A 16,895-nucleotide genomic window follows, 5' to 3' on the forward strand; every position below is an offset into this window, starting at 1 on the left:
CCGCCGCAGCCGGGCCCCCCCGCCGTGGCGCGACCCCCCCCGTCCCTCGCCGCGGGGGGAGCGCCGCGGGCGGCGGACATTTTGTGGGGGCGGGGGCCGGCGCGGCTCCGCCCGGCGAGGCGGGGCCGGGGGCCGCCATGGCGGAGTGGGGCCGAGGTGAGGGGCCGAGGGGCGGCGGGGTCGGGTGGGGGACCCCCTCGCCGCCGCTGTTCGGGGGGCGGGTGGGTGCCCCCGCTGCCGCTTGAGCGGGGCGAGGGGAAGGGGGGTGCGCCCGCCCGCCCGCCCGCCGCCGCTGGGGAGCCGCCTCCGGCCCGGGGGCGGCCCGGTGCTTCCGGGGAAGGCAGAGCCAGGGGAGCCCCGAAATGGCTGAGGGGGCGAAGCGCCCCGCATTTGCTCGGCGCCGCCCAGAGCCCGAAGTGGGGCAGCGCTGGAGGCGTCGCTGGCGCACGAAGCCCCCGCACCGCTCCGAGCTGCGGCTGGGCGGTGGCGGCTCGGGCCGCACGTCGGGGTTCACTAACCCCATCCGTCTGGGGGAAGTTTGGTGTGTCTTTGTCAAAAAGAGTTGGGGGGCATTCCGTGGCGCAAACCCCCGGAGGCCGCAGGTGCGAGGAGGCAGCTGCAGCGGCCTTCGTGGCGTGCCGGAGACCGGCTGGGCAACAAGCTCGCTCTGCCTCGCCCGCCGCGTTGGGTGAGCAAATACGCTAGTGCTTGTTCGGGCCAGATGAAACTCATTCTCCTCTTTTTTTTCCCCCTAGGTCAGAGCCCAGGTGCCGTGGAGGATATGCTGGACGTGGAGAACAAGCGTATGGCAGACAGCCTAGCCAACAAGGTCACCAGGCTGAAGTCGGTGAGTCGCCGAGTGCGTGTCGGGTGCTGCGGTAAAGGAAGGACAGGGCATGGGTTATCTCGGTTGTTCGTGCAGGGTCTTGCGGGAGGCGCAAGCCTGTGGTCAATACAGAGGGCTTCCTGTGTATTAATGACTCTTAGTTGTTGGTGATATAATGGTTAACTTTCACTTGTGAAATGCCAGGGACAGCTTTATGAATTCCCACTTTCCTTCTGAGGTTTAGCGACATCATCTAATGGGAATTATGTGGTTTTTGTGGCACTTGGGGAAGGAGTATTAGGCACAGAGAGAAACAAAAGCAGCGCAGAGGGGTATTGCTAAGCATACCTCCTCAGGAAAAAAGTAACAGTGAAAAGGCAGGTAAATTAGTTTTGAAAAACACACATGCATGTCTCTATGTAAGTGCTGTTCTTAAAGCTAGTTTGCTCCTACTAACATCAAATACTTCAATTTAGAGCATAGTAGAAGTCAGTGACTCACCTTGTAGAAGCGAAGGCTCTGAATTCCTGCTGCTATGTCCCAGCGTTTAAATGCTCCTGTCCTACATATGACAGTTTCAGAGAGTCAAGCTTTATTTTCAGTGCTCCAGAGCTGAAAAACTTCAACAACCTGAAACCAAAATGAAAATCTTGTTTTGTTCCTCTACCAAAGAAGCCTCTGTCTGTGTAGGAGACGGGGAAGCAGTGGCTTGCTTTTTTAATATGCATTTCAAATTTTACCAGCCCTAGATGTGTTAGAGATTCTCTTTATGTTAAAAGTTCATTAATAACTGTTTCCTCCCTCGTCCTGTGTAGCTGGCTCTGGACATTGACAAAGACGCTGACGAACAAAACCGTTACCTGGATGGCATGGTAAGGAACCGATGACATGTAAAAATCATGGCTTTTTTGTGCTGGCCGTCAGCAGTTACCTTAACCGTGAAAGTTTAACAGCAGTTCGAAGTTAGCAGACAAAGTTAGGTCCCAGTGGTCGGATTGGCAAACCAGGGAATGTAACTAAACCCGCTTCCAGTGGACTGGTTGATGTATAAACATCAGATACTTAGCAGCTGCTAGTATCACTTGGTCTGAATGGGAGACATGGTTGGTACCTAGCATCTGGAAAGACTGATGTAGGACAGCACCCTTCAGAAATCCAGTGGAGATTAACTCCTTCCTGGGATTAAAGAGCTGCCTCCTGTGGCTAGTGCTGGGAGATGGGCCTCTTCCTCAGCTGCTCCCGTGATTTTTGGCATTGCTGTATAAATCGGTCAGGGTTTCTCACTATAACCACTGAAACACAGAGTACCTGTCAGGACTTTGTAGTTCACGGACGTCTTTGGAAGCAGCAAAGCTGATCCGTTGGGCCCACTCAGGTTGTTGGGTGCCCTGTTGTGTCATCTTTCTGATACGCAACACCTGATAAAACCAAAATCGCTTTCCAGAGTAATCTGCCTCTTAAGCTTTGGGTGCTGATGGAAATCACAGTGCACTGGGGAAAGGCCAGAATAGCGCATTCCTGGCAGAAAGGCAGAAAGAGCCAGTGGAGGATTTTTAGGAGAAAGGTAATTTGTTAACTGAGTTGTGAGAGGAAGGGAATCCAGCCCAGAGATCTGAGAAAAGCACCATAACGCCAGTGCTTGGAGAGCCTTTTCTGCATGCGCTGGATGTTGGAGAGCTGGTGCGTGGAAGCGAGAGAAAAGATAATTGTAGTGTTGAAACCAGTTGCGTCAAAGGTGTAATCTCAGCTTGGAAGCGTAATAACAGTGTGTGCTGACAGTGTTGGAGCGTCTGAAATGGATATTTGCTCAGCCCGAAAATCAGGAGAATGGAGAATCGGAATAAAAGGTGTAATGGCAAAAGTCCTTAAAGGAGCAGCTCTCAATCGGCATGAAATTGTGCTTCTGTTACAGAGAAGGTTTTGAAGCATTTCAGGAGCAACAGGAGCAGAAGCTGTGAGTAGTTTGTGGACAAGGAAAACAGACCAGAAGTCAAAATGAAAATGCCTGAACTGCATTAATTTGATAATTGTTTGCCACCCTCTGGTGGAGTTGCACATGCATGCTGTCCCATGCTGAAGGAAAAATAGAACTGATGGCAAGAAATTGCACCTTTTTCTGTGCTTGTGAGCCTGCCCCAGTGTACATTAATGGCACTAGCTTCACGTAGGGGCATTTCCTTTGGCTGAAGCACTCCCTTGTAGAGTTGCTGTTAACAAGCTGCACCAGGCAGAATAAGCTGCTCAGGTAGAATTGAACAGTCCAGCAGGTAGTTTGACCCTGTTTTAAAGAAGGGGAGGCAGTTTGTTTTACATTTGGAACCGACCTCCCCCTGTTTTGAGGGTGGTGGGAGCGGTGCTGCTCCCGGAGCCTGAGCGCAGGAGGAGAAGGACCTTCTGAGAGAGACGCAATGGGCACAGAGAGACTGGCAGCTACTGTGCGGCTCCCTGTGCGAATGTGTTTTAGCCAGGAAGTAGGAGATTCTTCAGGGATATCTTCCTCTGTTTGTAATGCCTCCATCTTAATTTTCTTTCTCATTCAGGACTCAGATTTTATGAGTGTGACTGGCCTCCTAACTGGCAGCGTGAAGCGCTTCTCCACCATGACGCGCTCCGGGAGGGACAATCGCAAGTTGCTCTGTTCTGTTTCAGCAGGACTGATAGTTGTTTTCTTCATCCTCTACTATCTTGTGTCCAAAGCAGGGACCTGAGCTTGCTGTTCTGCAAGTTTTACAGAACAAAGCCCACAATGATTGACAGACTTGTTACGCCTTTCTCAGTTTGCCCTGTGGTGGAGTCTCTGAGATGTTCCAGACAGACCTTCCAAATAACTTGTGTTTCCACCACCTTCTTGTCATTGTTCTGGCTGGTCTCAGACTCTTTATAAAACGAGTATGTCTGATTCTAAATGGATTTTCATGTGTAGCAGGATTTTGATGTTAAATGCTCACGCCTTTATCTCTTGCCTTGTTGTCCGTGTCTTGCAGCCTATTTTTAAGGGCCACTCTTGTCTTACCTCCCTTGCTGATATTCGGTATTAGGCTTGTGAGGAGATGTGGCTGACAAATAATCAGAATAATTGATAATCAGAAGTTTAATAAGCCAGCCAAGCGTTGGAAGACGTAGAGTTTAGGATGCCGATTTATGAGACTTGGAAGTATGAATATGTGACTTACATTCCAGTGTGGCCACTCAGCTGATACCCAGCCTCAGTTGCCCCGCGACTTGGAGACTGCTAATATCCTGCTGTCTGTGCGTTGAAATGAAATCTGTACTGCTCTGAAATTAAATTAGCAGTAGGTCTGGACCCCGATACTCTCTAATTGTTGCAGTGAAGAGTTGCAGAGGAGCAAGACTGTTTAAATGCTAGCTTGGTCTTGTTTATCATCCTTCTGGGTAAAGCTGGGGATGAACCCTGCAAGAAGGGAGGGCCGAAGTCCATAAGCCGCTGTGATTTACACACGTATAGAATCTTTCAGTACTTTCCCACACACTCGCAAGTGAGCACTCCCTTAGACTATTAAATCAGTGTAAAGAAAATCTGGTAGCAAAAGGTACAGTTAATTTCAGTTATTGTGGTACCCTGGTATTAGAGCACTTTGGGAAGATGTTGTGCAAATAAAAGCAGAGGTTGAGGTCAAGTGAAACTCCTAAATGGTGCTGGTGGGAAGTCAAGGAAGGATTTGATCGGAGGGTTGATTTTTTTCTTTATTCACGTAGAAGGTAACCTAAGAAACTCTTGCTTTGCCTTTCATAGCACTTTGGGGATCCCTGCCTGCAATGCTCGTGTGAGATGTATGGCAAGGCACACCCCTACCAGATTTGTTTCCAAAGCAGTCGCTCCCGATGAACGCTGCAGTGCATGCCGGATTTCCTCTCCCGAGGTGGTGCACGCAGCTCTGGGAGTGCAGTAGCTGGGAATCCCATCTTCCCTTCACCCTCCCTGCCTTTCGCTGGGCTGTTGGCTGCTCACTCGCGTCACGACCCCAGCTGTGTTCTTCCATAGCTGAATGATTTAAATCTGCCTATGATTGAAGTGAGATCTGTAACTTTAAAAGTACTCTGCCTGTTGGGAGAAAGAAGAAAGCATTTAAAATAAAATGCTCTTTCTCTCTTCAGACAAACCTCCGCTGCCTGTTGTATAAACCTTTCACTTTCCAAAGCGGCTGAGCAGAGCTGCTGTGTTTCATCTTCTCTATTTTCTGTACCAACTGCTCATGCATTCTGGTTTTCCTTTTTGAAAGTCTTTGCTTATTTGGTTCTCTTATCTTCCTGTAACAACCACCTCCACAGGACTAAAGCATTCCTCCTTGATTTTGCACCTTTCTCCTCTCCAGCAAGCCTGTACTCATCAATGGCTGGATCTTTCCTTGTACCCACTGGGAATTCCTTTGTCCTTGGACTAACCCGGCTCCAGATCTGTAAACGGCCTGCGTTGTCCTTTGTTCCAGCTGTACCAAACTGCTAACAGAACACTACCCTAACTGGATTAGGTGTCTTTTTTGGGAAAAAGAGGCAGGGAAGGCAAGTAGAAAGGAGGCAGCAATGACTTTCTCTGGTTCTTCTTCCTGCTTCTCCGGCAAGACACGGCAGCTCCGAACTCATTTCCATTTGGAAGAATGATGGTGAATTGATGGACTTTGTTTTGATTTTTTGAAGCAGATGATTCTGATGAAAGGCCACTGGAACAGCCTGGTCTCCATAATGGTGGTGGTTTGGGTTTGCTTTTACTGTTGTAAATAAAGCTCCGTTTTTACAATATTTTTCCTCAAGTTTTTTTTTTCCTCGTGAATACATGTTAGCGAGGCTAATACCAAGATCAGATCACTCAGGTGTTCTGCTCGAACTGTAGAGAACCTGCTGCCTCAAAGCCCAACGTTAGCCTGAGAAATGGCACGTCTTCCATGAATGGGAATAGGGGGGGTTCGAGCAGAGCTGCCCTAGCTCGGAAGGAGCAGGTCGTTCACTGCTCTGCAACTTCTGCCTGTGCCACTTCAGAAGATGAGTTGTTTCTCCAGTGTTCCCTCGGAACAAGCGACACTTCAGAAGTTGAACTGCAGGGGGGAACTGTCGTTAGTATCTTTCTGTGTTGGTCTGGGCACTAAACGGTCCAACTGTTGATCCAGGTTTGACTTTCCTTTGGCCTTCCTTTGCCAAGGAAACCTTTTCCTATTTTTAATGCTTTGTCTCTGACCCTTTGAATTCCTCTAGAACTCAAAAAAAAGGATCTTTAAAAACATATAACTTTAATTAACCTCAGGAGTTTTAAACTGAAAAATCGAAGTTAAAGGTTCTTGAGCCTCAGGTGAATTGTGCCGCCCTTGGATTCCCACCCCAGCACAGCGGTGGGCTGGAGGCTGCATCTGTGGGATCCTGTGGGCCCTGTGCACTCCCATGCTCCTCCGGTCACTCCTCCGGGCTCTGCCGTGGGCTCCCGCTGCCTGCATTCCCCGGCGGGCGCCCGTGTCCTGTTGGTGTGGCGTTTGCCGCCATAAGGTGTCCGTGCGAGGCTGGAGCAAAGGCTTTGTTGCGCAAAGGAAGCGGCGTAAGCTCTGCCAGGCGACGAATTCCATCGGGAGCCTGCGGCGTCTCGTTTCAGGAACCGGTTATAGCGCCACAGAGCTGTGCTCAACGCTCTGAAACCTGGGGCCGCAACATTAGGAAGTTCTCGGCAAAATTTAGTGCGGATGTGTTGCAAGAGAACCTTGCGCAGCAGCGAATGCGCCGAAGAAGTGCGAAATCTGAGAGAAGGAAAATTCACAATACACGTTAATAACAATAGCCAGACAGTTGAAAGCAGCACAACTATAGGGTGCAGGATCAAATATGTGACAGCCTTAGCGTTGGGCATCTCTCTTGAAGATATGCCAGCACGCAGCCCTTCAACCTTATCAAAATATTTGGTTATTTGAGTAATTTGTTTGGTTTCAGTGCTTGCCCATAGTTGTAATATTACAGTCTTTTCTCTGAGGCATAAAATTTAGAGAGAGCAGATCTTCCTCATGCGTACACCCCCAGCTCAAGGTGAATATGCAAAATATGTGGGGGTGGCTTTACTGAAGTTGTAATAACCTAAGAATTAGAACTCAGCTGTGAACTGTTGTTTTAAGCATGGTTTTGCAGCGCCATCTGAAGGTGCAGCTCCAAGTCGTTACAGTGACTTGTTACATACAGAAGAGTTTGTACTTTTCCTGAATGCTAGTGTCACAATTAACACAGGGGCCAAAGTGCATGGCACGCAGCTGGGATCACTGCAGCAAGCAGTCAAAAAATTCTTTGGTAATAATGGGACAAGGTGAAATACCGAAAGTAATCGCGTTCTGAATCCATATGCTTATAGTTGTTTACTGGACTTCGTAGAACGCAGTTAATTGTCTGAAGGTGGGATTGTAGGTCCCAGAGATGCTGCGGGTGCATCACCCGCTTGCGGATGCAAGATCAGCATCACACGGAAGGGGAATGGTGAGGACAAAAAACCCCACAAAATGTGACGGCGGTGCCCTGTTCTCAAGAAGCCTTGTCCTCGGGGAAGGCTGTCCGGCACGACACGCTGATGTACGCGCATTTGCCCCGTGTCGTCGTTGCTGTGTGCATGCCCGGGCACGTTTAGCTAGTCCCCCTGTGCCGGTGGCACGCCTGTTGGAAACCTCCTGCGTGGTCAGGGGATTGCGGGTGGTCTGCTGCTGTTACTGGCTGTCATTTCTGCCCTTCTTGGGGAGGAGTGTGAAGGCGAGAGAAAAGGAGTTTAGGGGTGGGTAAAATCCATCCCTCGAGTGCTTTTAGAAGGCTACTCAAAGGAAAAATCCCGAGTTTGAGGCAAAAAGGAGTGACGTGGCCACGCTGCCCGGCAGGGCAAGGTCCTGGCTAGAGCTGAGGTGTCCCCATCCCCGACCTCCCCGTCCCCTCCATCCCAGCGGGGCCGGCAGCCGGCGGCCCCTGCCAGCCCTCAACGGGAAGGAGGGGCTGGAGGCGCTGAGGAGGCGGGACGTGTCCCCTGCGCAGCCCCCGCGGCCCGGAGAGGGACCCTCCGGTGGGGGTCGGGAGGCCCGTGGGGATGGAGACCCGCTCGGAGCCACGTGGAGAGAAGGATCGGGGGGACCCGGGACGGATGGCGGCGCCGAGGGGGACGCGGGGCTGGGAGGCCGCCACCGGCTGCTCACGCCTCGGGGGCCGGCGTCTCCTCCGACGGCGGGTCCCGGCCCCGCCACGACGGCCCGGCGGCTGGTTGCCACAGCGACTAAGAGGATCCGGCGGAAGTGACGCTGTAGGGAAGGGCCGGAAGTGCCGGACGGGACCGGAAGTGCCGGAGCGATGGCGGAGGTGGAGGCGGCGGGGACCGGCGCCGGGGGCAGCCCCGAGGCCGGCACCGGGACTGGGACCGGCGGCGGGTGGCGGCGTCCCCACGGGCCGCTCCAGCGGTATTACGGACCGCCCGCGGCGGAGGCGGCGGAGGCGGCTCCGGACCCCGCCGACATCAACGGGCCCCACTTTGACCCGGAAGTTTTCCTTACTAAGGTGACCTCTGACCCCACACCGACCTCTTCCACCCCCACCCCCGGGAGGTCGTGGGGAGACCCCGGCCGCAGCCGACCCCGGCCGGCCCCCGCGGCTCCCCAGCCCCCGAGGGCGCTGTGGCATCCCGGGGGAGCCTCGGAAGGGGTTCTGCAGCCCCCCATAATGGACCCTTGTGGTCGTCCCGTGGGCCCGGCCGGGGGCTCTGTAGGGTCCCCGGAGCACCCTCAGGGCACCCCCAGCGCCGACGGGGACTCCAGCAAGGGCCTCTATGGGGACCCTGTAGATCTGTTTAGGACTCTGTATGTTTCCCTCTGGTGACAATATTGAAGCCCCGGGGGGGCAGTTGGGAGGGGCGGGGCCAATTAATGCTCCTTGGGGGGATAGTTAGGGGCTCCTGGGGGGCAGCTGAGGATCCCAGGAGGGCCCCGGAGGACAGAAGGAGGCTATTTGGAGTCATTTCCAGGTCCCAGGAGGGACCCGAGAGAGGTATTTAGGGGCTTGGGGGACAGTTAGGGCTCCCCAGGTGCTAGGTAGGGCTGGGAGGGGGGGATAGCAGGTGATCATGGGGGTGCCCAGGGGAACGGGTGGGGCTTCAGGGGGCGGATGAGGGTCCCAGAAGGGCCATTGAGGCCGGTTGAGGGCCCTGGGGGGGGCAGTTGGAGGACTGCAGGGGGCAGTGGGGCCCCATGAGGGGCAAGGGGTTGTGGGGGGCAATTGTACAACTGTTGCCCCCTCCAGGTGCGCAGTGAGTGCCCCCTGGGGCAGCTGTTGGCCCGTGAGGCTGCGCTGGGGCGGGAGATCCGCGCCCTCGACAGTGACATGCAGACGCTGCTCTACGAGAACTACAACAAGTTCATTTCTGCCACTGGTGAGGATCCAGCACAGGGGGACCCAGGCGTCTGGGAAGGACTGGGGGGTCCTGGGCAGCCAAGGGACCCAAGCACCTGATTCCTTCTCCCCAGACACCATCCGAAAGATGAAGGTTGACTTCCGGCGCATGGAGGCAGAGATGGACGATTTGGCTGCGAACATGGCTGCTATCAGCACCTCCAGCGCCCGCGTTAGCGCCGCGCTGCAGGACCGGCACCGCCGCGGCGCCCAGCTGGCTGGTACGTGGTGGGGGGCACCCGAGGGTGTCAGGGGAGGCTGTGGGGGTTAGATGTTGGGGCTTGGGGGGCAGATGTGGGGGTTGAGAGACAGATCTTGGGGTTGAGGGGATCCTGGGGATCAGGTCTTGTAGGCAGGGGAAGGTTGCAGGTGGTGGGGGGGGACTTTGGAGGACAGATCTGGGGATTACAGGGTAGAACTGGGGGGTTGGAGGGCAGATAATGGGGGGGCAGGGCTGAGGGGCAGATTCAGGGGGGTGGGGACACCCCCAGGGGTCAGATCCGGGGGGCTGGGAGCAGACAGCAGGGTGTTGGGAGACCCAGGGGCAGATCTGGAGTGTTGGTGGCAGATAACGGAGTCGGGGGGCGGAGGGGCAGATCTGGGGGGTGAGGGGATTCTAGGAGGGCAGATCCAGCTCCTGGCCCTGCCCACATTTTCTAGCCCCGTCCCTTTCTTGCCCCCATGCCCATGTCTGCCCCTGACCCCCCGGTCCCCCCAGGAGTGCAGGCGCTGCTGCGGAAGCTGCAGTCGCTGGTGGAGGTGCCGGGGCGGCTGCGGCGGTGGGCAGCGCCGGGGGCAGAGCCTGCGCGGGCCCTGCGCTGCTATGCCCGCGCCCGCGCCGTGCTCCGCCACTACCGCCACCTGCCCTCCTTCTGCGCCATCGAGGACGAGAGCCACGCCATCATGGCCGACCTGGCCCAGCGCCTCCGCGCACGCCTCCGGTGCGTTCGCTCTGGAGCCTGCTGACGGCAGCTCTGGGAAATGGGGTTTGGGGGGGATGCTCACTCTGGAGCCTACTGATGACAGCTTTGGGAAACAGCAGGGTGGGGGCAGGATGGTTCATTCTGGAGACTAATAATAGCCATTCCATTAAACAGCCTTCTTGGTGGGGTGGTGGCGGTTGTGGTACATTAACTCTGAAACCTACCAATAACAGTGGCAGGAGACAGCTTTTCAAGGGGTCATGGGTGTTAAATCTGGAGCCTAATGATAACAGCCCCCAAGAAACACCCTAGGAAGGGGGGCATTTGCCCTGGAGCATATTGATAGCAACCCCAGGAACCATCCCTTGTGCAGAGCATTTGTAGAGTAAGGGGAATAATTCTGACCTCTACTGAGAGCTTTTAAAAGGCTGTGTTATATTGGGTTTTTCTCATGTATTTATGGTAAAGGGATAATTCTGGAACCAGCTGAGGAATTTTAGGGACTTTTCATTACGACTGTAAACTGTGGAACCTACTGATGATCTTTAGTGAGTTTTTTATTACAGTAACCACTGTTAACTTTGAAACAAGCTGATTCTGTTAAGTATTTTTTCCCCCTTTGTTTTGTGAATAATTATTATTTACTCTGAAGCCTACTGATCAGTTTTATTGTTTATTCCCCATTTTCTTGCTGTGCCACTGTTAATCCCAGAACCTCCTACCATCCCCCAGTAACCACCTCATTTCCCCCACCCGCCAGGGATGACACCTTGGACCCAAAGGAGCTCACCGAGTGCGTGGAGATGCTGTTGCAGCTGGAAGAGCCACCTGAGGAGCTGTGCGAGGAGTTCCTGAGCCACGCCGGCGCCCGCCTCGAGGCCGAGCTGGCAGCGCTGGAGGCTGAGCTGCCCCAGGCCGACCCCTGCAGCACCGCCGCCACGCCGCCCCCCGCCTCCGACATCCTCGACTTTGTTGACCGTGGCAGCTCAGCCTTTGTAGGCAACCTGTGCCTCCTCGCGGCCTCGTACCGCAGCCTCTTTGAGGGGCGCCCGGGGGCTGGGGATGGCCGCCTGGAAGCCTTCGCCGCCACTCTCACCACCCGCTACTTTGAGCTGCTGGAGCGGCGCCTGGCGCTGGAGCGGGGCCTGGGCGACACCTCGCTGCTGGTGCGGGCTCTCGACCGCTTCCACCGCCGCCTCCGCGCCCTGCTCGAGCTGCTGCCCGCGGCCGGGGCCGAGGCGGGGGCCGCGCTGGTGGCGCGGGCGGCGCGCGAGCGGGTGGATCGCTACCTGCGGGCGCTGCAGACCTTCTTCCTGGGGTGCCTGGGTGACGTGCGCCAGGCGCTGGCCGCCCCCCGGCCCCCTGGCAAGGAGGGTCCCGGTCTGCCCGATCTCCTGGCCACACTCGCCTCCTCCATCCTTGGCCAGCTCAAGGCCGTCCTGGCCTACGTGCAGCTCTTCACCGCCAAGGATGTCGCCTTCGCCAGCCTGCCCTACTTCAAGGTGGGCTGTGGGGCGGCACAGGGGGCCATGGGGGCAGTTTGGGGGGGTCACTGGGGCAACATGGGTTTGGCACAGGGGAGTTTGGATGTTGCACAGGGCAGGTCGTGGCTTGCACAAGGCAGCGTGGGGGGGTCACTGGGGCAGTTTGGAGCTTGTCTGGGGTAGTTTGTGGGTTTTCGGGGTCCCAGGGTTGTATTTTTGGGTTGTAACCCCACTGTTTTTGGTCTCAGGGGGAGTTCTGCGTGGAGGCAGTGCGCGAAGGGCTGGTGGTGGCCTTTGTGCGCTGGCTCTGCCGCACTGCCCGGGGCTTCGCCGACGGCCCAGCTGAGCGGGGGGCCCCCGCAGCACCCCCGGCCCTGCTGCTTCTCCTCTCCCGCCTCTGTCTGGACTATGAGGCCACTACCATCAGCTACATCCTCACTCTCACCGACGAGCAGTTTCCCCCCGAGGTGAGCTCCCAGAACTGCCCCAGCTGGCCCCAAAATAGCCCTAAGGGGACCCTAAGTGTCCCTAAGATGTCACAAAATGGCTCTGCACCCCTCTGTGTCCCAGCGTCCATTCAGGACATGGTGGTGGGGACGATGGTGTGTGTGGAGGTATGGGGATCTTCCTTCTGTCTTTGTGCTCCCCCAAACATCCCTGAGGGACCACAGAATGTCCGCAGGTCCCTCCCTGTGCCCTGCTGCCATCCCGTGTCCATCTGGGATATGACCCTGGGGATGGCAGTGCACATGGGGGCAGAAGGGTCCTTACCTGTGCCAGTGTCTCCCAAATGTCCCCAAGGGTGTTTCGATGTGTCCCCAGGGGGCTTCTGCATGTCCCCAAGTCCCCCCAGATGCCCCAAGGATAGGAGGGGGGCAGCGATGCTGCTGCAGGTGGGGTGGCCCGCAGAGCATCCCATGTGTCCCCTGATGTCCCTGTGCCCCCGGGACATCAGACGGTGGAGGCACAGGGGCATCCCCACATGCCCCCACTTCCCTTCTTCCCCCAGACCCCAGGGCCAGTGGGGACAGCGCTGTGCACAGGACTGGGGGGTTGTTCCTACGTGTCTCCACGTGTCTCCTTGTCCCTTGCGCCCCCAGGACACAGGCCCGGCGCTGACACCGGGACCGGCACTGTGCGCAGAGGCGCGGGGGGCGGCACAGCGGCTGCTCGACCACTACGTGCAGGTGCAGGGCGCCGCGGTGGCGCAGATGCTTAGGAAGAGCGTGGAGACTCGAGACTGGTTGGGCACTGTCGAGCCCCGCAACGTTCGTGCCGTCATGAAGCGCGTGGTCGAGGACATCACTGCCATCGACGTTCAGGTTGGGGCAACACCAGGAGCCCAGAGGGGCTGGGGGAGGCCTAAAGTCCACAGGGGGGTGGTCTCAGATCTCCCAGAGGGTCCCTGGAGAGGCCCTGAAGTCCCCATAAGGTCCTTGAGGACTCTAGGAAGTCTCCAGAGGGCCTCTGCAGGGGGTCCTGAAGTCCCCAGGCAGTTCCCAGATGTTCCAGAGGGTTCCTAGGAGAGTTGGGAGCCCCAGAGGGTCCTGGGGGCGCGGGCTGCAGTCAAGAGGGGATGCCCAAGGTCCCCATGTGGTCCTTGAGGATCTTTGGGTGTCTCAGAAGGGTTGGGGAGGCTCACAGAGGATTTGAGGGATCCTGGGTGGCTTTGGGGTGGTCCCAGAGGGTATTTTATGTGGATTCTGGGATACCAGTGCTGAGAGGGTGCTGTGGCGCAGGTGGGGCAGCTCTTCGAAGAAGGGGTGCGGCGGGCACAGAGCAGCGACTCGAGCCGGCGCGCCTTCTCCGTCTACAGCAGCTCACGGGCGCCCGGGCGCTACGCCCCCAGCTACACCCCCAGGTCAGCCCTGTCACCCAGGCCACCTCTCGGCCACCCCTGGGGCTGCCCTGTCACCCCTGCGCTCCCTGTGTCACCCCTGCACTCCCCGCTACATCTTCTCCATGACCCTCTTCGTGTCCCCAAACTGTCCCAGTACCCTCTGATGATCCCTGTATGCCCCAGCCATCCCTATGTTCCCCCGACTGTCCCAGCATCCCCTGATGATCCCCATGCGCCTCATGTCCCGCGATTGTCTCTCCATGTCCTTGGCCATCCCCACACTCCCTGGCTGTCCCCACACCCACCGCCCATTCTCACCTTCCCCTGTGTTTGTGTCCCCAAACAGTCCCAGTACCTCCTGACTGTCCCTGTGTCCTCTGGCCATCTCTGTGTCCCCACCCCCGCGTCTCCTGGCAGTCCCTGTGTCTCTGCCCTTGCACCCCCTGGCTCTCTCAAATACCTGACTGTCCCCGTGTCCCTGACTGTCCTGGTGTCACCATCCCCAGCGCCCCCATGGACACCCACCTGCTCAGCAACATCCAGAAGCTCTTCTCTGAACGCATTGACATCTTCAGCCCTGTCGAGTTCAACAAGGTGAGGCTATGGGGACGTCCCCAAGGGCCATCCCAGTCCCTGTGTTCCCAGGGTCCCTAAACTGCCCACCTGCCCAGCTGTCACATGTCCCTGGTGTCCCCATGACCCAGGTGTTGGGGCCCAGGGGGTCTCCAGGTGCTGATGACCAGGATAAGAGTGTTCCCACTGTCCCCTGATGCCCCCCTGTCCTGCGTGTCAGGGCTCAGGGTGTCCCTGCGGCTGATGACCAGGGCGAGGGTGTGCTCATGTCCCTGTGCTGACTTGACTCAGGGCCTCCCCGTCCTCCCAACAGCCAGGCCAAGGGTGTCCCCATCCCCCTGTGCCACATGTCCTGTGTGTCCAGGCTTGGAGCGGCAGCCAGGACAAAGGCGTCCCTCGTGTTGCCCATGTGCCCGTGCTGGTGGGACTTGGGCCCTCCCTGTACTTGAAGAATCCGGGCCGAAGGAGCCCCCATTGCCCTGTGCCACATGTCCCTAGTGTCCCTGCATCCCTTGTGTCAGGACTCGGGGGATCCCTGGGACTGGTGACCTGGATGAGAGTATCCTAGGAGGTGATGGCCTGGAGAGGGGTGTCCCCACAACCCCGTGCAGATGTGACTCAGGGCCTGCCCGCCCTGGGGGCATCCCTGTCCCCCTGTGCCACATGTCCCTGCTGTCCCCACGTCCCAGGTGTCGGTGCTGACAGGGATCATCAAGATCAGCCTAAAGACGCTGCTGGAGTGCGTTCGGCTGCGGACGCTGGGGCGCTTTGGGCTGCAGCAGGTGCAGGTGGATGGCCATTACCTGCAGCTCTACCTCTGGCGCTTCGCCGCTGACGAGCGGGTGGTGCAGGGGCTGCTGGACGAGGTGGCCGCCAGCGCCGCCCACCGCTGCCTCGACCCCGTCCCCATGGAGCACAGCGTCGTCGAGCTCATCTGCGAGCGCGGGTAGGACGTGGGGCACGCGGGGACGTGTGTTGACGAACAGGACATGGCAGCACGTAGTGGGGGGACATGGACGTGGGACATCTGTGTCACCATGGGACACGGCCAAGTGGGGACATCTCAGGGGGACACATGTCTTGGGTCCTGTTACATATCTGGGGACAGACGTGTACCCCATGAGTCCCCACACACATGTGGGGACACTCCATGCATCCTCCCACACACAGCAACACACAAGGACGTCACACATCCCCACACAGGGCAACATGCAGGGACACCCCTTGTCCCCACGCTGGGTCATCCATGTCGTCAACCTTCCCCCTTAGCCCTGGCAATGCCCCACGTTGTCCCCAATCCCAGCAACGCCCTGAATGTCTGCTGACACCCTGCCTTGTCCCTGCTGCCCCGGTGACACCTGTCATCCCCCCACCTTAGTGACATCCCCCCCACCTTGGTGACATCCCCTCGTGCCGGGAGCGCCCTGGGCGCAGCCCTTTTGTCACAGTCAGGACAATAAAATATGTGTGAGCTGTGCTTTGTGGCCCCTGCCTGTGCCTGGGGTGAGGATGGGGCAAACAGGGAGAGACACATGGGTCCTTGGGGGACAGTGGGTGTGTGTAGGGATGAAGCTGGGGTCACCTAGATGCCTGGGTCCCTTGGCCACCTGTGTCCCACTGGGGAGGGGTGCAGACCCAACCCCTCACACAAGTACCCTGTGTTCACCCGGTGCCTCCACAAGCATCCAGGCCCTCCCATGGGCAACCTGGGGGCACCTAGTGCCTCGTCCAGCCCTCCCATGAGCAGGCAGTGCCCTCCCAGCCATCCCTCACAAGCACCCCACACGTACCCCGGGCCTTGCACAAGTGAGGGGGCTGCCTCTCTGCACACCCTGGCTGGCTGCAGGACCGCAGCAGGGCCAGCGCTGCTTATGCAGCTGCTGCTCATCACTGCCGGGCACTGCCAGGGGGCCCTGCAGGGCCTGGGAGTGAGGGGGGGGACAGGAGCAGGAGCAGGGTCAGGGTCATGGGCGATGCCCCGGGTGTGTGGTTGGGGAAGGGCTGTGCTGGAGAAGGAGCCCTCTGAGCACTGGCCCTGGAAAAAGGGATTCCCCACCTCTCAGCTGGGACAAAGGGTGTCCAAAGGGGTCAGGGACGGCCGGCACGCAGGGGTTTATATGCTGAATGAAGTCCCTGACCTGTCCCATGCAGGGATGCGAGTCGGGGTGAGACAGCAACGAAAGAGAACCTATAAGGGTCCCAAACCATAAAAGCTGGGAACCGAAAACCTCAGCAGGCACCAAAGTGCTGGGTAATGCTTGGGGTTAACAACTTAGAAGCACAAAACCCTGGGGCACGAAAACCTGGGGTCACTGAACGCTGCAGGTCTAAATACTTGCTGCTGTTACAGTCAGAAGAATCAAACTTGCTGTCCCAGCCCTCCCAGGGTGACTTTGGAAAAGCCACTTCATCTGTCTCTGGGGCATCGAAGTTGAAAAGCCTGGCCACCGTGACCTCCCCAAACAACTTGGAGAGAGGGATGGACGGATGGACACTCCTGCTGGAAGAGATCAGGAGCATCTGAGGAGTGGTAGACACAGGGTCCACCAAATGAAGAAGATGGATTGAAATGACAGCTTTCCTCTCTCACTTCCATTAAGATCTTCTCACAGACCTCTTGGAAAAGCGCCAGAAGACACAAAGCAGGAGCTGAGGATTCGACATCATCAACTCCCCAGCTCGGGTCAGGGCACCTCCTGCTGCTGGCGACTGCAGGCACAGCAACTGGCACTTACAGCTCCTTCACAGCGTTTATTCACCCTGGAGCAAGGCCGGTTTTGTATCGCGTGTTAAACAAGGTTGGAAGCTGGAGGGTTGACCCTGGCCAGCAGCTGAGCAACACCAGCCGC

The 16,895-nt window shown here is 57.3% G+C and overlaps 2 protein-coding genes across 3 annotated transcripts; both read left to right on the forward strand.

Annotated features, from left to right (window-relative positions):
* Positions 1–36: 36 nt before the first annotated feature.
* Positions 37–5,584, forward strand: BET1L (Bet1 golgi vesicular membrane trafficking protein like). Its single transcript, XM_064453180.1, has 4 exons — positions 37–156; positions 756–847; positions 1,642–1,698; positions 3,367–5,584. Exons 1-4 carry the CDS (start codon positions 138–140, stop codon positions 3,532–3,534), a joined length of 336 nt encoding a protein of 111 aa, XP_064309250.1. The 5' UTR covers positions 37–137; the 3' UTR covers positions 3,535–5,584.
* A 2,505-nt stretch (positions 5,585–8,089) lies between these two features.
* On the forward strand, positions 8,090–15,523 carry VPS51 (VPS51 subunit of GARP complex). 2 transcript variants are annotated; one of them, XM_064453175.1, is made up of 10 exons: positions 8,090–8,338; positions 9,077–9,206; positions 9,301–9,447; positions 9,945–10,167; positions 10,910–11,651; positions 11,882–12,100; positions 12,734–12,955; positions 13,373–13,494; positions 13,980–14,067; positions 14,736–15,523. In XM_064453175.1, exons 1-10 carry the CDS (start codon positions 8,135–8,137, stop codon positions 14,994–14,996), a joined length of 2,358 nt encoding a protein of 785 aa, XP_064309245.1. In that variant the 5' UTR covers positions 8,090–8,134; the 3' UTR covers positions 14,997–15,523. The 2 variants fall into 2 exon arrangements, with proteins under 2 accessions (XP_064309245.1, XP_064309246.1); XM_064453176.1 differs by lacking the exon at positions 8,090–8,338 and adding an exon at positions 8,382–8,637.
* Positions 15,524–16,895: the final 1,372 nt, after the last annotated feature.

This window comes from Phalacrocorax carbo, chromosome 5 (assembly GCF_963921805.1).
Source record: "Phalacrocorax carbo chromosome 5, bPhaCar2.1, whole genome shotgun sequence".
Taxonomy (NCBI): Eukaryota; Metazoa; Chordata; class Aves; order Suliformes; family Phalacrocoracidae; genus Phalacrocorax; species Phalacrocorax carbo.

Bases quoted from the DNA above. Each gene is read 5' to 3' on its own strand.
- VPS51 (XM_064453175.1), top strand. From the start codon at position 8,135: ATGGCGGAGGTGGAGGCGGCGGGGACCGGCGCCGGGGGCAGCCCCGAG. The intron at 10,168-10,909 runs GTGCGTTCGCTC...CCCACCCGCCAG, and splicing joins CGCCTCCGCGCACGCCTCCG to GGATGACACCTTGGACCCAA. The intron at 14,068-14,735 runs GTGAGGCTATGG...CCCACGTCCCAG, and splicing joins GCCCTGTCGAGTTCAACAAG to GTGTCGGTGCTGACAGGGAT.
- BET1L (XM_064453180.1), top strand. The intron at 848-1,641 runs GTGAGTCGCCGA...CGTCCTGTGTAG, and splicing joins AGGTCACCAGGCTGAAGTCG to CTGGCTCTGGACATTGACAA. The intron at 1,699-3,366 runs GTAAGGAACCGA...TTTCTCATTCAG, and splicing joins ACCGTTACCTGGATGGCATG to GACTCAGATTTTATGAGTGT.